Here is a 22,420-nt window from a genome sequence, read left to right on the forward strand (position 1 = left end):
CTGTCACACCTGGCTGTGTGGAGGGCCAGTCTGGCGCTCTCATCAAAGCCATTTAAAGGGCAGTGACAAACCCACCTGGTAGAAGTGAGCGATGTTGACCCACGAGTGCCTGGGGCTCCTTCTGGGCCAGAGGGTTCCGAGTCCTTAGGTGTTGCCCGGCCTGCCAACCTGCCGTGCCCTCTGACCATCCTCACACGTGTGGTATTAAGGGCTCCTCTGCAGGTGGGGGTGTTGGGCTGGGGAGCGCAGGCGCCCGCAGCATCCAGGGAACCAATGCTCCCGCTTTTGATGCTTTCAGACTATGCAGAATTTCTGTTTCTGGGGCTCTTCCTCTTGGAGATGTCCCTGAAGATGTACGGCATGGGGCCTCGCCTTTATTTTCACTCTTCCTTCAACTGCTTTGATTTTGGGGTAAGTGCTCGGCAGCCCGCCCGACCTCTGCCTGCCTCTGTCGATATGCCACACAGTGAGATAAGCAGCCTGCTCTCTTGCCCAGCGTGATGCTCTGAAATCGGAAATTATGCCAGGGGAATAGATAAGATTAGCTAACAGGAGGTCAGGAATGAGTGAGTCCTGCCCATGTTAGGGTTTGTTGGGGTTTTTTTAAGCCCTTTTATTTTTAATGTTTTCACTGAAGTATCACACCCACAGCAGAGAGGGCACACTTCAGTGCGTAGTTCAGTGAATTTGACAAAGCTCCCCATAGCCAGAGTTTTGAACCACTTACTGTCCTGGGGGGTGCTGGCAGATGAGGACAAAGGACTTTATTCTAGAAGGTGGTTCAGTGAAGAAAAGAGCGGCTTATGTATTTAGGATTTTTAGTCAGTTACAGTTGGGAAAACTACCAAGACATAGCCTCTTCCAGACATGCATGTGAACACACACCCACACATCCTAGCTTAGGGAGTCCAGTGCCCACTTCCTAAATAATACCGGTATATAACTGTGCCCATCGCTAGCAGTTTTCAAGTGCTTTCACGTACATTTCTGTCCTGTGTGGCTCTCAGGAGCCCAGTCCACTCTTGTGTGTGGGAGGGGTTAGCCTGCCCCCTCACAGAGGTCAGGTGTCCAAGTTCACATAGCTCATTAGCCTCAGCACTGGGCTGCGTGACTTTGGGTTCCTGAACCACTTCTCCTCCTGCCAAACCTACTTTTTTTGCTGCCAGATTTTCAGTTACGTGCCAAGGATTTTGAGCACTAGCCAATCTGCATTTTAACGTGGAACATATGTTTCTGAGGACGGGCGATTTTCAGGCATAGCAGCCAGCAGAAGCCCATTTTAACCTTAGTTTTCTTTATACACATATTTCCCGAATTGCTGTGAGGATGGATTCAGTCATTTCTCCTAGTGCAATGTATGGGCTCTATAGTAGACAATCAACAGATATATAATTAAAACAACAAATTCAGTTCTTAATCTGACATTGCTACTTCCTGCAGCAGTCAGATTCTGTGACACCCAGCAGCACCGTCACACTGGGCTGTGTGGGACCTGAGTGACCCAAAGACACGTACAGGTGACCGGACCATTCTCGTTGGCACTAAATTCTAGAACAGCGAGAGAACGGGGTCCCTCCCTGCGGTATTTATATGGAATGCAGCCTGTACGAATTCAAATTGGTTTCCTTGCCTTGAGGACCACCCGCTTGCCTGTTCAAGGTGTTACAACGTGAGAACAGTTACAGCTCTCCAATCCGTGCAGGAGTGGTGACCCGTAGTTTTCACCAGGGACAGAACAGCCATCAGTAGACCCACCCACAGCATCAAGTCAGCGGGGGAGCGGAGGGCAGTGGGGAGAGAGGCCGACACTCTCTTGGGCAGCCTTTACAACTAGGTGGTCCTGTTGGAGTGGGCTGCGGGGAGGGGAGAAATTTGCATTCCACCACAGCCCAGTGAGGACCGTTGACTGCCGAACACCAGAATGTTTGTTTCTCCTCTTCCTCCCTCCTCCTCCCCCTCCTCTGACTGTGGCTGGGTTTGGCCCTTTAGGTCACAGTGGGCAGCATCTTCGAAGTGGTCTGGGCAATCTTCAGACCTGGCACGTCCTTTGGGATCAGTGTCTTGCGAGCTCTTCGGCTTCTAAGAATATTTAAGATCACGAAGTAAGTGAGCCGATTCTGGCCTCTTTCCAACCACCTTTGAGAGTGGAGGCTTCCCTCTGCCTTACTGTATTTTCTTGCATCCCGTCATCCTTCTTACCACGTGTTCCCCTTCCCTACCGCACCCCCCACTGCATTCTGCAGCTCCTCCGCCTCCTCCAAAGATTGAACCAGAAGGAACATCCATGGTGCCAAGTCCCTCGCCACATGCCCGGGGGGCGGGGGCGCCACCTGTTGCTGCCATCTCTCCTCTCTATAAGGATGCAGCGCAGCTCATTCATAGACCCCCAGGCAGAAGTCCAGCTGGACTGGGGGATAACTGGGTAGTCACTGTTCAGCGCTCTCACGCCATCTGGGTTTTGTAGGTACTGGGCATCCCTGCGGAATTTGGTGGTCTCCTTGATGAGTTCTATGAAGTCGATCATCAGTTTGCTCTTCCTCCTCTTCCTCTTCATCGTTGTCTTTGCTCTCCTAGGAATGCAGCTGTTTGGAGGCAGGTAAGCACCAGCCAGCTTTCCGTCTGGAGGAGCCTTAGAGCTTCAGCCTGTGAGCGCCAGGGTCACTCACTCAGTCACCAGTCGCTACCTTGTTTGCACTTGTCCATGGCCCAAATCACCCACTGTGTGTGTTGTGGAACAGGTGTCTCTGCTTCTCATCTTTCACCTTGTACAGGGTTCTCCTTCCGGGGAGCTGTCTCTGAGCTGTGTGGCACAGGGCCCTGTCCCTCCAGATCAGCCCGAACCCCAACTCATTTCCCACACCCTTCAAAGAGCACAGTGCATCTGTCATAGTCTCAAATGCCATCTTTACAAATGACATGGCTGGGGGAACGTATGTGGAGAAAGGGGGGAAGAAGTGATGAAAATGGCATGATCTCGGGAAGGGAAAACTTGGTGTGTGACAATTTTCACTCCGTTCTTCCCTCTGAATTTCTTTCTCAGGTTCAACTTTAATGACGGGACCCCTTCAGCGAACTTCGACACTTTCCCTGCGGCCATCATGACTGTGTTCCAGGTATGAGGCCGACCGGCAGTTAAAAATGCCCTGGGGGGGTCCCTGGGCACACACTGCATGGCGCTGATATGCTAGGAGACCCCTACGTTTCCCCTCCAGGCTCCTCCTGGGCACGGAGATACGTGTGCTCGCTGAGGGTTCATCATGCCCACGATAGTTCCTCCGCTTTCTGTAGCTCTGCTCTTCCTAATAATACAAGGGACCTCATCGACCTTCTCCCTGCATTGTGACTTTGTAAAGGACATTAAGTCAAGGACATTCAGTGACATAACTGCGTTTGCGGTTTTCTGAAACCAGAAGCACCTTCTAACACATATAGTCATTTAATGAAGTATTTTTTTCCACCTGCTCCCCGCAAAAGACTTTATAAATAATGGGGGAAATTCAAAATCAGTAATGTCTTAGACCAAAGAAAAACACTACTTAGCCAGAATCGGAGGCTAAGCCAGAACCGAGGTTTCCAGATCTGGCGCCCCCAAAGCTCTTTCCATAACGCTGCTGTCTCAGCACCTGTACCTTGGCAGCTCGGTCCCAGGTGGGGAGTGGCCAGCACACCTGACCTGATGATGCCTGCAGGCCTGGCAAAGTGCAGGTGGGAGGGACTTCGTAGCTGGAGGAACAGAATCTTCCCCTTTAATGCTCTTCTTCCCTTTTTCAGAGCCTCTTCCAGACCTGCAGAAAGTTTGGGGCTACTCACGGGGGTGACTTTCCTGTTCTCTTCCCTGGCAGAATGGCCAAGCAAGGGGGGTAGATGGGGAAGACTCAGGCCCAGGCCTTTTCCCTTTACACGGCCCCGTTCGCTCCACCAGCCCAGGTTCCTGACCTGCCTGTTGTTTGCTTTGCGTAGATCCTGACAGGTGAGGACTGGAATGAGGTGATGTACAACGGGATCCGCTCCCAGGGTGGGGTCAGCTCAGGCATGTGGTCAGCCATCTACTTCATTGTGCTCACCTTGTTTGGAAACTGTATCCTTTTTAAGATGCTCCTCTTGTGCTTCCTACCTGCCCAGACCAGCCTTTGAGGAGGGAGGGGGTGGTGTTGGTGGAGACGGAGGTGAAGGTGGTGAAGGTGGAGGAGGAAGAGGGTGGTGGCGGAAGTGCTGGTGAGGGGGGAGGGAGGTGATGGTGGCGTTAGAACAGGAGTGGGGCAGGGTTGGGGGCGGGATGAGGATGGACATAGTTCTGTGCACTGAGGGAAGCAAAGATGCTGATCTGCAGGAATGTGTACACTGGTTGAGTAAAGGATAAATAGGAAGAAGACAGAGCATCATGCAAGTCTACGGCACACACGAATAATACCGCATGAAGCCGTGATTGAATGGTTGGAGATTCTGTGAGCTGGGGAAAGAAGAGGGGACACAGATCACCGCAGTCAGGGCAGTGGGCAGATCGTAACACTCATAATAAGTTCATTCCATGTTGATGTAGAACAGAGTCCGCACATAGTAAGGTCTCTGACACACTAGCATTATGGTCACTGCCAGCGAGCATATCCAACGTAATCATGTCATGCTATTCGTGAGTCTGTACATCCTTGGTGCTTGACTGGCTCTGTTTCATCCAGTCCTTACTTTATAAGACTTAGAAGAAATAATTTGATCAAGATCAAATAATTACTCAACTAGAAGGGAGAGGAGAAGCCAAGTCCATTTACTTCCCCAAACCGCGTCTGGCTAGAGGGTCTAGATCAAGGAAGACTGGGTTTTAATCCCAGCAACTCTGCTCCCAGCTGCGTGGCCTTCAGAAAGTCACAGATGAGATAACTTACTCAAATGCACCTTATAAACTACAGACTTCTACATGACTATTAGGCATTTTAGGGGGAGTGGGACTTGCACTGGGATTGGCAGAGTGAAAACAGAGAGCTGTGGTTTTGCATCTTCTGTGATCTCACAGGGAAAAGATGCTCCTTTGGGTCTTCTGCTCTGAAAACAAACAGGGGCCAGAGCAGACTGTAGACTGAAGAGAACACGGTGAGAAGAAAGCTGTGCAGCGAGTCACAGAATTGGGAGGCCAGTTTGTCACAACGGCTCCCGGATTTTCCTTTTACTCCGAATGCAGTCAGATCTGGAGTCTCAGGCTCCAGTTCTTCATTGCAGAACCCATGGGCCTCAGAGGCAGTTGGAGAATTGGGCCATTAGAGGTCAGAGTGTAGAATAGAAATGGGTTCCACCATGGTCATGTGAGCTCTGGGACAGCTGATTAAATGAAATATGGACGCTGTCCAGGACGAGAGGAATGAGAGCGGTGAGTTCGCACCCCATTAGTGAGAGCTGGTCCGTGACGGGGTTGTGGGTTCTCATTCCTCTTCACCTTTAAGACCAGACTGGCAGGACTGGTCCAGCTGGGCTTCAGTTCCAGCTTCCCAGGAAGGAGAGGTGCGCTCCTCCATGGAGTTCCCTGCCTGCCTCATTGTTCACTGATTCTGTATTTGATGTTGCCATGAGTAGACAGCACAGCTGTTTAAAGGCTGCCTCATTCATTCATGTATTTCTTTGTCCTGTTCAAAGAGATGATACATGGAAAGAGAGAAAATAGACTCTCCTCCCAACAGAGTTGCACGGTATCTCTGTCCCTCCTCCCACAGCTCCTGCTTAAGGGACTCTGGGTTAGCTCCTAGTGTCTCCAGCAGGAAGGATGTGGAGATACCTCTCACCCTTGCTTTGAAGTCTTCTGCTTTTCTTACTTGCCTGTCCTTAACTTGTCACCCCAGACACACTGCTGAACGTGTTCTTGGCCATCGCTGTGGACAATCTGGCCAACGCCCAGGAGCTGACCAAGGTAAGCATTGGTCTGTGGGGAGCTGATGGTTCTTAGTGCCGTTGGGTGCCCTCTGGCCTTTGGGGCTCTCTCCAGAAGTCTGCGTTGTCTGGCCCCTTCTGGCAGGGTCCGGACAGGTGGAGAGCCACACACCCATGCAGGAAGCCTGGTTCACTTTCACTGAATTTGGTGAGCCTGAGACCAGGCTGGGTCTCCCATGGGATATGGTATATAACAGCTCAATCACTGCGAACCCTCAAGGGGGCCCTTTGAAGGATTATGACATGAACAATAAAGAAAACACCGAAGCCCTTGGAGCACCTAGTTGTGTGGGGGAGAGATGGGAGGCACGGTCTCGGGGCTTCACTTCCAGACAGATCATCTGACAGGTGTCCTCAGCTCTGACCTGTGACCTTTACAGCCGTGGCCAGTTCCACCAAGGGCTGGGGCATGCGCTTGACTTCCTCTCAGCTAACCTCACCTCACTCTGCCTCCTTTCACCTCTTCCCTTGCGCTCCTCACTGCTCCTGGTCTCTAGGACTCCTCCTCGGGAGAGGCAAGGGGGCCCCCCGCCTTCTTGGGGGGTCCCAGGCACACCCACCTCTTCTTTGTGTCTAGGATGAGCAGGAGGAAGAGGAGGCCTTCAACCAGAAGCACGCACTGCAGAAGGCCAAGGAGGTCAGCCCGATGTCCGCGCCCAACATGCCCTCTATCGAGTGAGTCAGCAGCCCCCCCCCCACGCCCCTGCGCACCTGCGCTGGCAGGTTGTAGGTTCAAGTGCCGTGTGCCGTCTAAGGGCACCTGCTCTGTGCTGGGAAATGTCCTGTGAACGCAGCAGTGAGCAAGACAGGGTCTCTGTTCTCTCGGAGGTTTTATTTCAGTGTGCGAGATTGATAATAAACACAAATAATTTTCAGCAGTGATACACCGCTATGAAACACGGGGAACAATAAGGCAGGGGAGGAAGAGAGCTGGATGGAGTCCCTTCGGGCAGTCTGGGCGGGGTTCTCAGAAGAGGCGGCATTTAAACAGAGACCGAAATGAGTATAAAGCCTCATGTGGCGTTTGAGGGAAGAGCGTTCCCTAGCAAGTGGCTGGTGTGGAGGGGACAAGGAGGAGCAGAATGAGAGGTCAGGGCCATGGGCAGGAGCCAGCCTGGGGAGGTACCAAAGGTTCAAGGGGAGGATTTTAGTTTTTGTTCTAACTGCAGCCCTGGGAGAGTTGAATGTGGAAGGATGGATACCACAAGATTTACACTTTTAAAAGGTCACTCTGCTTGGCAGAGAATGGATTTGGGGGGCCGAGGTCGAGGCAAGGACACAGGAAGTTGGCTCTAAAGGTAGATGAATGGCGGCCCAGCGGGGGGTGGTGCCAGTGGAGGAGAAGTAACCCACTTCTGTCTCTCGGTGGGCCACACAATAGGGTGAGCTAACAGTGGATTAAATGGGATGGGGGCAGATGGACAGCAGAAGAGAAGAAATATGTCTCCCAGGTGCTGAGGTGTGTGGTTTAAGCAACAGGGCACATGGCGGCAGTGTGCGAGATACCCTGGAGAACAGGGGAAAGCTGAGGCTCATTCTGGCCACATTACATTTGAGAAACTTGTAAGGTATCCAAGTGGAGATGTTGAATGGGCCGTCGATTCCATGAGTCTAAAGCTTGGAGGAGAAGTCAGGGCTTGGACTAAAGATGTCGGGGGAGCCATTTGTAGTTGGATGGTATTTAAGCTACCGGTGAGGGTGACCTGACACAGGGAGGATCAAAGTAGAGAAGGGACACGCTGAGGACAGAGGCCCAGAGCCCTCTGGTGCTTCGAGGTCTGGCCAAGGAGAAACCTGCAGAGGAAACTGGCGGGAGCCACCAGGAGGTGGGAGACGGAACCAGGAAGCGTGGCGTCCAGGAGGGCACTGCTCAGGAGGGAGGGAGTGGACGGCAGAGGTGAATGCTGTCGAGAGATCACACAAGATGAGGGCAGCAAGGGGATGGCCAGGTTCAGCAGCATGAAAGCTGCACGTGACCTTTGCAAGGGTAGCGTGAGTGGCCCCTGGGAACAGAAGCCCACTGAGTGGATTAGGGAGCGAGTAGGAGATGATGGAGTGGTCAGTGCACAGGCCCTTTTAAGGATCCAGCCTGGACCTGTGGTTGCAGGTAGAGCTGCAGGCAGTGGGCTTGGGACCGCATGATGCTCCAGGGAGCTGTCGGGGGAGAGGCCAAGATGTGACTCCAGGACCACGAGGTCCTCTCGTTGCTCCTGGGCCTGCATGAGGACGGTGTGAGCAGCCTGGGTATCTACGGAGAGAATCTGAGATCCCCAGAAGGTGGCACCAGGCCCTGTCAACATCTCCTTGAAGCTAGTGAGGCAGGAGCCCTGGTTGGCTCAGTGCTTGTGTGAGGGGCTTTTGAACAAGGACCCTCACCTTGGAGGGGCATCCAGAGTTACATGCGGAGCCCTCCCTTCCATGCACGGCTGCCTGCCCCCACCTTTCAAAACTGTAGAGGTCTGGCTTCTGGCCCCCTCCTCTGTGAGGGGGGGACTGCCCCCCCAAAAATAATTTTGCGAAAAACTGATGCAGAAAAGCAAAACAACTCCTTCCTCTCTAGAATATTCTCTGGCCCTGGAGTCGTTTCTACCCTGCCTTCCCAGAACTCGTGAATTTGGGTTAAAAATACACACACAGGTATCCACACATGCCTTGGGGTAGGACTGGCTGCCACTTAGCAGTGGGCGGCCCCGTTGCTGGGAGAGGTGAGGGAGCCTGGGGGGAAGAGTGGGTTTGGAGCCATGAGATGGAAAGGTGCTCGGCCCAGACTAGAAGCTCGCTGTTTATGGCAGGAAAGAATGAATGAAATGCTGGTAGGCAGAGGGTGGTGGGTGCCGAGCGAGCAGCGTGTGTATCCAGGCACAGGGAGGTGGAGGAAGGCGCTGTCACCATCCCGGATGTGCCTAGATCCAGGCTCTGGCTGTAGTACATATAGGTGCAGGAACTGCGTCAGGTGTGTGCGCACTGCTCAGGAGTATAAGCCAGGTACAGAGGTGTCGGGCTCATTTTTATTGGGGGCACATCAGCCTCACAGTCTCCTTCAAAGGGCCGAATGTAATTTAGGACTGTGTAAGTGTAACTACTCCTTAACTCTAGGGGCAAGGAGCTCGGCGCTGCTGCCGGGTAGAAACAAGGCGCTGGGCTGGCTAAAACAAGGTGGAGGGCTGGGTTCGACCTGCGGGGCCAGGTGTTTGCCACCTGGGAGCTGCCATGTGTCTGTCCCTGGAGAAACGGGAAGAGCATGTGACAAACCAGAAGGCCAGCGTGCTAGTCGTAGTCCTGTCACGCGTGTGTTCTGTGACCTTGGCGAGAGAACCCCTTTGGGTCTCCGAACCCGTCTCCTGTTTTTGAAAGGGGAAGAAGACTGGCCGGCCTCTCCTGGTCTGCCAGGTGGCCGTGGGCGGGGTGTGAGGCCGCACACACTTGAGGTTGGAAGTATGTGAAGGCTTCACGTGTGAGTATGTAAGTAAAGAGTCCGAAGTGTGTCTGATTTGTGTGGGAATTATGGTTGGGTCTCTGTTTTGCCTGGTGCGTGTGTGTGTGCTTGTGTGTGTGCACATGAGTGTGTGCAGGCGTGCGTGTGCAAGAGAGAATTCATGTGCTTACACTCGTATGCATGTCTCTGCCTCCAGTATTTGAATGTGTGAGAACGTGCAGTCAGGCGGTAGAACATGCTTTTTGTAGTGGGCGTGCGTGCTGCCCGTGTAAAGCGTGGGCTTCTATTTCTACGTGGTGCCCGTGCCTCTGGGCACGGCTGCCCGACATGGGCCCCACTGCCCTGCAGCTGAAGAAGCTGAGGCCGCGTGCAGGTGGGGAGCTCACGGCATCTTCTCGGCAGTGTCTGCATCCGTTCCATGGGGGCTCGTGTGCGTCTGCCAGACACGAGGGAGGCGCAGACCCGCTGCCCCTGCTGCCCCAGGCCCACCGAGGAGCAGGCTCTTCTGCAGACACGGGGCGTGGCCGGCGAGCAGTGCCGGTTTGTCTAGCATGTTCTCCGTGGGTGGGTGTCGCTTTTTATCAGGAAAGGAGCATCGTTTGCCAACCTCCAGGTCCGGGCAGAGTCCGTCGGGCCAGACCGGACCCGTGAGCCCAGGAACTGGGCTCTCCGCAGGGGTCCCAGGTGTGTTTCCTCCACTTGAGTATGGACCTGAGCTGGCAGGAGTCCTGTCCACCTTTGCAGATGATGGCCACACCGTGCTGCTCAGACCCTGCTGCTCAGACCCTGCTTTGCCTATTTGAAATGGCAGTGTGTGTGTGTGTAGAAGAGATTTTTCCCCGTGCAAGGTCAGGAAGGTTCATACTGGGCTTTACCCAGCAGAACAGACCGAACCTTCAAGGCCTCCGGCCAGGGCCACTGTGTCGCACAAATGCAGGGATCACCATTCCCATCCTGGATTCTGTGACGGTGGCCATGGCGTGGTGGTCCTGCCTTGGGCTGTGGGCTACTTTTGTGGCCTCTGTGGCATGCACGGCAGAGCATGGGTTCACTGCATGTTCTGTGAGATTGGGGTGACGCAGGAGACCCACTCCCAGGTGACTGGGACGTGAGGTCCTAGAGATGACTGGAGGAGGCACGGCTCCACGCAGCTCGACAGCATCTCCAGCGTAGTTTCCGGAAGGGTGTGGAGGTGGGGGTGTGAGTGCCGAGGGGCGTGATGGTGGAGCGTCTGAACCGGTCTGCTCAGTGAGACAGGAAGTGGACCCTTGGCGTCTTTGCGTGGATGCTTCAAAGTCTAGCCCCACATGTGTTTGCACACAGCAAGGAATCGAGTCACTCCCTCGGGGAGTTCAAGGTCGGGAGCCCACAGCGAGCAGCGGGCGCGAGGAGAACATGCCAGGCACCCTGGGGACTCCGTACCTCCGCCCGGAAATCGGCAGGTGGCTGTGGGGCTGTGGCCGGTCCTGGAGGCTGGGGTGCACTGACCCTGTCCGTTTTTCTTCCCCAGAAGAGACAGAAGGAGAAGACACCACATGTCGATGTGGGAGCCGCGCAGCAGCCACCTGTATGTGTGGACCGGGTTGCGTGTTTGTGAGTGGTTACGTGTGGGCGCGGGGACGCCGTGTCTTTGTTGTTGCTGCGGACAAAGTGGCGCCGGGTGTGCACATTGGTGGTGTGTGCGGGTGTGTTCCATGCCCGTGGTTTGTGGATGTGCCCCGCTGTCCCTTTCGACACGTGCTTGTGTCAGTGTGTCTAAGGTACGTGGCCCTGCGAGCTGTTTGCTTGTCCGTGTGGCCCGCGTGGGCACGTGTTGGCATGGGTGTGGCTGTTACGCAGGCAGTCACGTACAGCCGTGCGTGGGCCTCGGTGCAGGTGTGCGTGTGGGCACACGCGAGTGTCCCCCGTTCGTAGCTGTGCACGCGCAGGCCCGTGCGAGTGGAGCAGTGGGTGGCCGCCTCCCGCCGTGTGAGCCCGCTCCACGTGCTCGCCTGTGTGTCACGTCCGTGTGCCCCTGCCGCCCTGAGACCGCCCCCCTCGGCCTCCGCCGGGATGCCCAGCGGCGGTTTGGGGACGCGCTACTGGTGGCCTCCAGGCACAGTCCTCTGGGGGTTTCCCCACTGTTGTGAGGAGACCCACATCAGTCCTAGTTCTGAAGGACGATGCCAACACGCTTTGTAATGTGGGTCTGCCTGTCACTGTCGTCACCCTGTGAGGGCATCTGACCCTCATCCTTCTCTGCCCTCGTAGCCCCAGACTGTAACTGGAGAGGGAAAGGAGAAGGAGAGTTGGCGGAAGAAAGGTCTCTGACCTTGAACTAGGGGCCAGTGGTGGGCGCTGAGTGGGGAAAGGCTGATTCGCCCTGGAAGCGAATGGGAGCAGGGGCATGGCGGCCCGGAGGCCTTTGTGCTGGGCTGCACAGGCCCTGGAGACTAGGGACCGGGAACCGGGCTGGCCACACCCCTACCTGCTCCCCCAGCTACTGCAGAGCAAGGACGCAAATGGGCAGCCCCGCCACCTGGGAGGCACTGGACCCACCACCCACTCGCGGTGGCCTCCTCTGCTCCCGGCGTCCCTCTGTGCTTTCCGTCTGCAGGTCCTGGGCTCTCCCGTCTGCCCTCTTGCCATGTGTCCTGCGCTTTTCCCACGGCTGCTGAGGGCTGCCCTCCTCGGCGCTCGGCCGTCAGGTCTGACCGAGGCCTTTCCCTTCCCCTTTGCCCTTTGCCAGGAGGGAGCGGAGGCGCCGCCACCACATGTCGGTGTGGGAGCAGCGCACCAGCCAGCTGAGGCGGCACATGCAGATGTCCAGCCAGGAGGCCCTCAACAAGGAAGAGGCCCCACCCATGAACCCCCTCAACCCCCTCAACCCGCTGAGCCCCCTCAACCCACTCAACGCCCACCCGAGCCTCTACCGGAGACCCCGGCCCATCGAGGGCCTGGCCCTGGGCCTGGGCTTGGAGAAGTGCGAGGAGGAGCGCATCAGCCGTGGGGGGTCCCTCAAGGGCGATGGAGGGGACCTCTCCGGCGCCCTGGACAACCAGAGAAGCCCCTTGTCCCTGCGCAAACGGGAGCCACCTTGGCTGGCCAGGGCCTGTCATGGGAACTGTGACCCGACCCAGCAGGAGGCTGGGGGAGGGGAGACTGTGGTGACCTTCGAGGACCGGGCCAGGCACAGGCAGAGCCAGCGGCGCAGCCGGCACCGCCGAGTCCGGATGGAAGGCAAGGAGCCCTCCTCCGCCTCCCAGAGCCGGTCTGCCAGCCAGGAACGGAGTCTGGATGACGGCGTGCCCACCGAGGGGGACAAGGACCATGAGCCCAGGGGCGGCCACGGGGGCAAGGAGCCCACGATCCAGGAGGAGGAGAGGGGCCTGGACTTGAGGAGGTAAATGAGTCCCAGGCACGCCCCGGAGGCACAGAGCTGGGCTGGCGGCAGGGCTTCCGGAGGGCAGGCCTCTCTGCACCTCACTTTGTAAGATGGAGGGTGCCAGTGCTCACTTTGTGAGGTGTGTGCAGACAGGACAGGCAGTGGGATCTGTTCCCCTGAGAACCAGAGTCTGTTTTAGGGTGTCTCCTTAGAGTGGGTCACAGGCAGGTGGATGGACGGATGGGTAGGTGGGTGGATGGACAGACGGACAGACAGGAATAAGGCGGTGGGCTCTGCCCATGGGTCTTAGCTCCTCTCTGCCTGTCTGGTGGGAAGCAGCAGATGCCCTGTACCCCCAGCAGGGCTGCTCGGGCTCGGCTGCCCTCGCCCTGTGTTGAAACAGCTTCTCCTCTGTGTCAACAGAACCAACAGCCTGATGGTGGCCAGAGGCGCCGGCCTGGCAGGGGCCCTTGATGAGGCTAACACTCCCCTCGTCCTGCCCCACGTGGAGCTGGACGTGGGCAAGGCGCCGCCGGAGCGGGAGCCCGAGGGCAGCAGTGAGCAGGCGTTGCTGGGGGATGTGCGGCTGGATGTGGGCCGGGTCATCAGCCAGAGTGAGCCCGACCTCTCCTGCGTCACGGCCAACACGGACAAGGCTGCCACCGAGAGCACCAGCGTCGCGGTGGCCATCCCCGACGTGGACCCCTTGGTGGACTCGACCGTAGTGCACAGTGAGGACATAGTTTCCGTCCCCTGTCACCCCTCCCCCCTGCCACCTGGTCTGGGGGGAAGTCGAGGCTGCACCGTCGCCCCAGGAAAGCTGAGAAGCCCCACCAGTGGGATAAAATCATTCCTCAACCAGAGAAAAATAGCAAGAGTTTGATCCCAAATTTGCAGGAAAAAGAAGTTAGAATTTCCTCAGTCTTATGTTTTGCCCATAAAATGTCCTTGAGGCTTTGGCCCTGTGACCACTATAGAGTCTGCAGAAAGGTCAAGTGTGATTTGTGCCCAGATGTATATCCAGCAAGTTGACTGACTGTATCAATATTTGACGGCCTTTTCTGAGACTTCGAGGTGCTCTGCCACCTTGAATTAGGGGACCTCCGATGGTGTGGAGGTGGCAGGAGGGCTTGGTGGCCGTGGCCCTGTTCTGTCCTTCTTCAGGCCTCAGTCTGTCATGTGTAAAGTGAGGACACTGGTGACCTCTGTCCTAAGATTTCATGAATCTATTACTCTTATCTACTGTTTTTTCCAAGATTTAGTTTTTTTCTCTCTAGTTCCCTCAGGCAAAGACGTTCATCCAGGAGACCCCATTCCTTCTCTAACCCCCTATACCTGCACTGACCCCCCCACAGCCCTGCCCTAACCCTGCCCCCAGCCCTGCCCTAACCCCACCCCCTAACCCTGCTCTAACCCTCTTTTCACAGGACAGTCTTCTCCCTCTGTGTTTCTTTCCTACCCTGTTCCATCTCTGTTCCATCACCTTCTCTACACTCAGTGCCAGAACTTCTGGGACAGGCGACATCCCCCAAGTCCAGTGCTCCTGGGGCCGACTCTGTCAGGTCTCAGGACCGCAGGCCCACAACCTCTCCTGGAGTCTGATTAATTCCATACTCCGATAAATAAGTGGTCTGGACCCTCTTTGATAAGAAACAACACTAAGAAAGTTTGACCCTCCCCCTGTTCCCATTCTGGGGCCAGCCCATGGCCTTGGTCATGGGCGAGAGCATACGATCAGGGGGCCTCTGGATCCTCTGGATACTTATGTTGTGGAAGGTCCCAGCAGGCCAGGACCTCAGAGCTTTGCTGTTTACACGAGGTTCCAGAGTACAGTCAGCCACTGAATGGATCGGTGGAAGAGCTTGCCTGCACTCCGTACCCCACCTGTTAGCCTCGGCCCCTCTGTCACGGAACCCCACTGTGACTTGCCTGCTGAAGCAGGGAGTACGCCCCCAGGACCTGCACTCAGTCGAGGCCCCTCCCCCCTTAGTCCTGGAATGTAGTCTTGGACCCACGTTCTCATGAACATGGCGTTCTCGTCTCATGGCATCCACCATGCCTGGAAGAAGCACAGGCAGCCGCAAACAGAGGGGTGATTTCTAAAAATCTTCCCCTGCAGCGTGGTTTCACCGAAAGGATTTGGGGCGTTAGACCGGAGACCCATGTTGGCTGTGTGACCTTAGGAAAGGTGCCTAGCTTCCCTCCGCTTCACAATCCCGTCTGTATCACGGGAGCGTCATACCTGCCACTCCGGGGGTATCAGTGTGAAAATTCATTAAGCAACTAAACACAAAGAATTCAGATTTTAGATATAACTAAACTTTGTAGGCTTCACAGCTGAAACCAGCCTTGTGTCACCCAGGGAAAGGCGATAAGAGTGATGTATGTGACAAAGGCTGTCCCACATAAAAAGGGGGTGAGCGCAGGGCTAGGAGGGGCACGGGGGCTGAACTCGGCGTGACGAACAAACACCCCGGTGGACACCGCCCGGCGGTCCCTGGAGCCCTGTCCCAGCCCCTCCACCTCCCGTGGAACTCGAAGGGCTCCGTTCTCCCATGTGGTGAGGTTTCTGAAGATGTCGATGTGTTCCTCTTGCAGTCAGCAACAAGACTGACGGCGAGGCCAGCCCCTTGAAGGAGGCGGAGATGAAAGAGGAGGAGGAGGAGGAGCTGGGGCAGAAGAAGCAGAAGAAGGAGAAGCGAGAGGGCAAGGCCATGGTGCCCCACAGCTCCATGTTCATCTTCAGCACCACCAACCCGTAAGTCGCCTCCAGTCTCTCTCAGACCTGCGGCCCCACAGTAAACAGGCGGGGTCTGGGCCGGGGCCCAGTCCTCTTCCTGATCCTTCCCCGTGGAATGTGGGCAGACATGTGGCGCTCGATAGTTATAGTGGGTCACGGAACTGCACGCCCTCTGCACTCAGTGCCCACAGCCTAAAGAATTATTTAAGACAGGGAAGTGTGGGAAATGTCATGAGGAATGGACCTGTCAGCTGTCCTTTGGTCAGTAGGGGGTGTGAGGGGAGAAAAGGGAATGTATTCAGGATGAGCTACCAGATCTTCCAAAGCTGAGACTATGGAGCCTAGAATGATAAGGTCATCCATTGGCCTCTAAGAGTATCGGTTCCAGCCCTGGCTGGTGTGGCTCCATGCATCTGGCATTGTCCCACAAGGTGAAGGGTCAGTGGTTCAATTCCAGGTCAGGGCACGGGCCTGGGTTTGCAGGCCAGGTCCCCACTTGGGAGCGTGCGAGAGTTGTTTTTGCACATTGACGTTTCTCTCCCTTTTTCTTCCTCCTTCCCCCCTCTTTAAAAAATAAATAAATAAAGTCTTTTTTTTTAAAGTATTGATCTCCCTGCCCAATCCAGAATCCCTGTGGATTTTGAAATAGGGACATGAGGGGGGGAGGCAGGGAAGAACGGGGAAGGTTAGATTCAGAAAAGACGGAGTTTTGAAAGACGAGCGTTCTTCTGCCCCTTGACATAGACCAGCTGGTGGGTCTGGGAAGGTAAGAAGCAGGCTTTCATTGGGCCCGTGGGCAGTGTCCAGCCGGGCCCAGGAAGGCAGGACCCAGGGCTGAGGACTGCCAGGCCGCTGCAGGTTTTGGGATCTAGTCCATCAATCAGAATACCTGAAACCGTGAGAACCTGTTGCTGCTCTCCTCGGGAATCTTAGGCTAAAGGTCTATTTTCCTGTGTATTGGTTCGTGTGATTTGCTTGCTCTGCCCCAGTTTCTATACAGTTTGGGGGGGCAGACATTGAGATACCCGGAGGGCACCCTGGGGCCTGCGTATTCCGATGCTGGCTGCTCCCCAGGGCTCAGACAAGCCTGCAGATAATGTAGCTTGGCCCCTGTGCTGCGGCCTCCAGCACACGATCTGATTACCTTCCCCCTTGGGGCTTTACGTCAAGGGTGGTGCCCGGAAAGTTCAATTGCTCTCCTTACGGCTTCCTCTGGCCAGGGCCTGGCTGTTTGGAAGAGACTGCTGTGCGTGTGGGGGGGGGGGCAGGGGGGAGACGGAGGGAAGCAGCCGGCTCAGCGGCTCCCCCACCCCTGCCCCTCCCCGCAGGATCCGCAGGGCCTGCCACTACATCGTGAACCTGCGCTACTTCGAGATGTGCATTCTCCTGGTGATCGCGGCCAGCAGCATCGCCCTGGCAGCCGAGGACCCCGTCCTGACCAACTCAGAGCGCAACAAAGTGGGTGCACGGGGCCCTTTGCCACCCTCCCTAGCGCCGTGGCCCTCCGCCTGTCCTGGCACCTCCCTATCCCAGCATTCGAGGTGACCTAAGAAAGGTCTCTGGGGGAATGAGGAAGGAGTGAGACATCACTGGAGCCCAGCAGGGCTTGGAAGTGGGTCCGCGGCCACCTGGGGGCTTGGGTGCGGGGTCTGACATAGGACATGGGTATGAACTTGAGGATCGAAGCCTGGGGACTGGAAGCCCCAGTGGTGTTTGTCAGGAGATAGGAGGGAGGTGGGGTGGACCAGAACTGGCAAGGATTCTGGGTTCTGAGCCAGCAAGAGGGCAAAAGGTCTGTGGGTCCGTGGAGACTCAAGAAGATAAGTTTCAGCCAACATGGGGGACGGGCCAGACTGGCCATGACATCATGAGGCTCCAGCCGGATCTGCGGCAGCAATGAGCGGGGGCTGGGTGGGTGGGCAGGGCTTCGTGTCTCCGTGTGTCTCCGTGTGTGGGCAGACGTGTGCAGGGCCTGGAGGCTCACATAACCTCTGTACCTCCGCTGTGTGTGTCTCACAGGTCCTGAGGTATTTCGACTACGTTTTCACCGGTGTGTTCACCTTCGAGATGGTCATTAAGGTAAAAGTCTTTTGGGAAAACCTGGGTGGGGTTTGGGTGGGTCAGCTGTCTGCTCCTCAGGGTGTAATGCCCTTTCCCAAGCTGTCACTGACTGGCCAATGACAGAACCTCTCCTCTGGCCTCATGGTCATGAGGAAGTCTGTGGTGGCCCCACGTGACTATGCGGATCTGTTTAGACTGGGGCGGGCCTGTGGGTGTGGCCGGAGGAGGAGCCAGGCCCACTGTCTGAAGGCAGGGGCAATGCAGACAGACTTGGGGACAGCAGCCACCCCCCCAGCGTGCTCCCTGGTGTGAGCCTGGGTTTGTGCAGAGGCAAAGGGTTAACTTAGGCAGGGCCGAGTTCCTGGGTCTGTCCAGCCCCAGCTGCATCGCTGCCCTCTGGTCCGTCCACATCACCCGGACACCCACGTTTGCCCAGTCTTACTCCTCTGGGGTTTTCCCCATGTCTGTCTGTCTGTCTCTATCGCTCACTGTGTGTGTGTGCGCGCGTGTGTGTGTGTGTGTGTGTGTGTTGCGCGGTGCTCTGAGCCACGGATGGACGGAGGAATGTGGCAGGGTTCTGGGGTGGCTGAGCAGCCTGGTTGAACCCTGGTGACTAGGGGAAGGGGCCTCAGGCTTCACCGTCTCGTGAAAAGAGCCCGTTGGCTGCTCCTCAGGACCCCTCCCTGCAGGGTTGGTCATGGGGACGATGGGAGTAGTGAGGACATTGCCATGGGGAGCCCCAAACTCAGGGCACACACCACCCACACCTCCTGGGCTCACCGCTGGCCATTCCCTTTCTCTGCAGATGATAGACCAGGGCTTGATTCTGCAGGACGGGTCCTACTTCCGAGACCTGTGGAACATCCTGGACTTCGTGGTGGTGGTCGGTGCACTGGTGGCCTTCGCTCTGGCGTAAGTCGCTCCCCTTGCTGTCGGGTTCCCTTTCCTCCCTCCTTCCCGAGACCCTGGCCAATTGGAGGTTGTCCACAGGGCCTTCCTGAGAAATGATTCCTGCCGAGTGGCGCCCAGGAATCCCCTCCCCGGGGGCCCTCAGAGCTCCTGCGGGCCCCTCAGCTTCAGCTCACGTGCCCTGGGTGAAGGAGGAGCAGGGAGAGCCACTAGGGAGAAGTCAGAGGCCTGGAGTCTTTTTCTTGGAGATGAGTAAGCGGGGGCAGGTGCCCACCTGTGCGGGCAGGGCCTCCCCGGGCTTAGGGAGGGACCCAGCCTGGCTGGTGCCCTCTTTCCCTGCTCGATTCTGTCAAACAAAGGAGCAGCTGGAAGGAAATGTGCCGAGGGCAGAGCAGAGGTCAGCCTGGAGGGGTTCTCTGCCCCCGAGCAGGGGGACTCCGGATCCTTTCCGGGGACCCCAGGGCCGTGTTACCATGTTTAACTCCCGCAGAAAAGCTTTTCCCAGCCTTCCTGCATAGCACCCTCAGGAAGACAGCCTTAGAATCGGGCTCTTTACCTTCGGGGAAATCGTGTTTTTTCAGAAACACATTCTAACGTTTCCTCTGGAATGCAGTCATAGAAAGGGCTTTCCCAGCCCTCCAGGGTGTCCCTCAGGCACAGGCTCATTGTCGGGGCCTGTCCCTAGGCTGGTGTGAGTGACAGCATCTGGGCTTGGTCTGCACCTTGTTCCACTTCCAAAGCCACTTCACCCCCTCCAGGTGGCGCAGTAGGGCCCCCTCCAGCCTCTCTGAGGACAAGGGGGAGCCCGGTCTCCTAAGCAAGGTGGGCTGCGTGGTGTGAAGGGACAGAGAGAGGCTTTGGGGAGCTGCTGTCACTGATGGCAACGACCAAAGGAAAACAACAAGGTTCCACAGGTGTGACCATCCTGCGCTGCAGTGTCAGCAAGGGCTCACCTGTCGCGGCTCCCCCCTCTGCCCATGCTGGCAGAGACAATGCGGGGTGAGGGTTAAGGAGGAATGTCCCCCCGCGTGGCTGAGGGACATGTGGACAGAGGAAAGGTCCCCAGCTGTGGAATTCTCCCAGAGCCTGGGAGTGGCCTGGGTCCGTCGCTGCCCCAGCCCTGGGGACCTCCAAAGAAGAGCTGGTAGAGGCAGTGTGGCCCGTGACCCTGAGCTGGGCCAGTGATCAGGACCATTCCTTGTCCCTTGTCCCCAAGTGCACCTGTGAATTAACCCTGTGAGAGTCAAGTGTAATCACCTCTCGTAATGAGAAAGCCTCCTGGTGCACGTGGCTGAGCTAGACCAGGGGAAATGTCACAGACGCACAGTATTTCTCAGTGGGCCTGTCAGGGATTCTCACAGGAGGATAAAAATAAAGGCGACTCTGGCTCCGTCATGGGGACTGCCAGCTCCTGCTCCTCCTCCTCCTTGGAGAGATGCATGCAAGCATTCTGCCTTTGTCCTCAGGGGGCCCGCTGTTTTGTTAGCCATAAATAATACCCTCGGGTTTTGAAAAGGTCAAGTTCCCTTCTCATTTCATCAATTTATTTGCATACATTGCTTGCCACACTGTTCTTCTCTCTCACTTCGATCTCAGTGAATAATGTCTCTTTGAACAAGTGAAGAAGCCCAGACGAAAGAACCTGCCCCCTCTTTACCACGCACAGTGCCCCCTGGGGGCAGCAGGGAGAAGCAGGAGGAAGGCTGGGGGCTGGGGAGCCAGGCACACCCGGTTCAAAGGTCGACCCTTCCGTGTTCCCGAGCCACAGAGCAAGACAGTGACCCTCTTAACCTCAGTGTCTCCTCTCTGACGTGGAGGTAGACTGGTGTGAGCAGCGCTTAGCACAGGGCCGTGAATTCCCTTCTTCACCTTTTCCTTCTCCCATCACATCCTGAATCTGAATATCAGAGCACAGTGGGTGTTGCTGGGTAACGTAAGGAAATAGTCAGCGGTGAATGAGTCCAGGCTGGTTGTCCAGATGAGGTTGTTACATGCGCACATACGCACACACACCTGTGCCGATGTGCCTGGCAACCAGGCAGGTGTGTTGGTGCCGTGGAGGGGGAGGTGCATTTTACAAGAAGCATTGCACACCCGCCCTCTGCCCACAGCCCGGCTGTCTCTCCCCAGGTTCAAGGCAGTGGTGATGGACTGGAGGGTTGTCATCCGTCTTGTTCTTTCTGGTCCCTTTGACACATGATGGTGGTGGCTGTGGTGCTGGTGTCAGGGGAAGCCTAAACAGCCCCGGAGCCTTAGGCTGGGTACAGTGTGGGGAGCCCTGGGGACCCCCAGGTTCTGGGGTCCACGCTTACGTGATGGGTTCAGAGTTGTGATCCACCCATTGCTTTTACTGGTGTCACTTCTTGAACTGTTTAATTATTTCTCTCTGAAACATACACGGTACCTGCTCATCCCTCTCCGTCCCCTCTGTCTTCTGTTGTCCCCCTTTCCTGGAGCTAGTCACATGCATTTCCTCCCCCTTCCTCCCGCTCAGGGGAACGGTCACACTCTCCCCTCCTCTGGCCTTTGGTGCACATGCTGAGATCTAGGTAGCACTTTTTCTGGCCCATGTGTTCTCGAGCCCCAGCTCTGTCTTCCTCCCTCATTAAGGGCACCAGAGAATTCAACGTTCCCGTCACTTTGCTGGGAATAGTCAGGGTCCCACCTTCCTGAGCCAGGCAGCAGAACGGACTCTGTGTCCAGGGGCTCAGCCCAGCAGGGAGCCAGATGAGGGCTTTTCTGGAAGCTCTTCAAGGACCTCACCCCTCGCTGTCGCCACAGCTTTCATATTTGCATATACAGTTTATATATTTGCCCCTGGGCACGTGCACTCCTCAGATAACCTAAGTCCTGTCCTGTCTCCCTGACACTGAACCTTGACCAACAGAGGCTTCTGCAAAGGCTATAGCTCTGTTTCAGCAGAGCAGAGAGTGGTTACCATGGTAATGCCTTTCCATGGCTTCCCAGACATCTGAGGTGACTTGGCATCCCTTCCACCAGGGCCTCCCAGAACCTTCTCAGAACCCAGCCCAAGTCCCAGGAGCAGTGTCCCCCAGCCAGGGAAGGGAATGGCCTGTAGCCGAATTCTCAAAGCAGCCCTGCAGAGGTAGTGGCTTGCCCTGCCACAGCGTCGTTTTCCACGGGCATGAATGTTGTTTCTGCAGTGGCTGAAGAGAAATTTCTCTTTTCTGCAGCCACTTACGTCCTGGGAAGGGGGTCTGTATGATGGATACTGCCAGGTTCCTTGTGGGGTCTTGGTGCCTTGTGAGGAGGAGGGGAGGGGCGTCTCAGCGTGGGCTCACGGGGGGTAAGAAACTCAGCACAGAGACGCCTGCATGGCCCTGTCCTGTTCCCGCCGGTCCACGTGTACATCCCGAACTGTTCATACAAACACCCGGGTCTCCTTCACAAAGCCCCATTCCTGTCTTCAGGGAGGCAGGCGGGGTTGTGGCAGAGGCTGGGTATGGCTTTCCCTCGAGGAGACGCCGTGTTTGCTCACTAGAAATGTCCTGGCTGCGCCTTCTGCTCTTTGGAGTTTCGGGCGGAGCCTGGGCAGTGACTGGATCTCTGAAGCCTTCCCTTTTATCTTTGGCTTTCCCTTACTTGTGACCCGGCCTGCTGGGTGGGTGGACAGGGCTGGTTCCAGCCTTGGCGTTTCTGGGTGTCTGCACATGAGGCTCGGTCCCTCCCTTTGGAACACCCCTGACCCCGACTCAGCTGCTTTGTGGGGAGGTCCTGTGGCCAGTGCGCCAGGTTGAGTTTGTGAGAGCTTCCTGGCGTCCCGCACACTGAGTCCATGCTGCCTGGCCCTTGGGTTTCGTGTCTCCAGTGCTTAGTGAAGGGCTTCGGGCAGGCAGGCGGGTGGGAGCCAGCTCAGCGTCGCAGGAGAGGCCTGGAACGAGCTGTGATGTGTGCTCCTCCACCCCCGGCAGGCCCTCACCCTCTGCATTTCCACTGCTCCGCACGCTCGAGTCAGGTTGCCAGGTGAGCTTTCCCA

At 56.4% G+C, this 22,420-nt stretch overlaps 1 protein-coding gene across 1 annotated transcript in view; it reads left to right on the forward strand.

The window, feature by feature from the left end:
* The window catches only part of CACNA1E (calcium voltage-gated channel subunit alpha1 E), a 403,397-nt gene that overhangs the window by 330,815 nt on the left and 50,162 nt on the right, over positions 1–22,420 (forward strand). Inside the window, exons 14-27 of the mRNA XM_053663734.1 lie at positions 299–411; positions 1,990–2,102; positions 2,465–2,596; positions 3,041–3,113; positions 3,961–4,078; positions 5,826–5,893; positions 6,491–6,588; positions 10,860–10,916; positions 12,078–12,731; positions 13,137–13,444; positions 15,312–15,471; positions 16,782–16,911; positions 17,473–17,532; positions 18,320–18,426. Of these exons, the coding sequence (XP_053519709.1) occupies positions 299–411; positions 1,990–2,102; positions 2,465–2,596; positions 3,041–3,113; positions 3,961–4,078; positions 5,826–5,893; positions 6,491–6,588; positions 10,860–10,916; positions 12,078–12,731; positions 13,137–13,444; positions 15,312–15,471; positions 16,782–16,911; positions 17,473–17,532; positions 18,320–18,426 (2,191 nt within the window). The remainder of the gene's footprint in view (positions 1–298; positions 412–1,989; positions 2,103–2,464; positions 2,597–3,040; positions 3,114–3,960; positions 4,079–5,825; positions 5,894–6,490; positions 6,589–10,859; positions 10,917–12,077; positions 12,732–13,136; positions 13,445–15,311; positions 15,472–16,781; positions 16,912–17,472; positions 17,533–18,319; positions 18,427–22,420) is intronic.

Source organism: Artibeus jamaicensis, unplaced genomic scaffold (assembly GCF_021234435.1).
Source record: "Artibeus jamaicensis isolate MK-2021 breed Jamaican fruit bat unplaced genomic scaffold, CSHL_Jam_final contig_327, whole genome shotgun sequence".
Taxonomy (NCBI): Eukaryota; Metazoa; Chordata; class Mammalia; order Chiroptera; family Phyllostomidae; genus Artibeus; species Artibeus jamaicensis.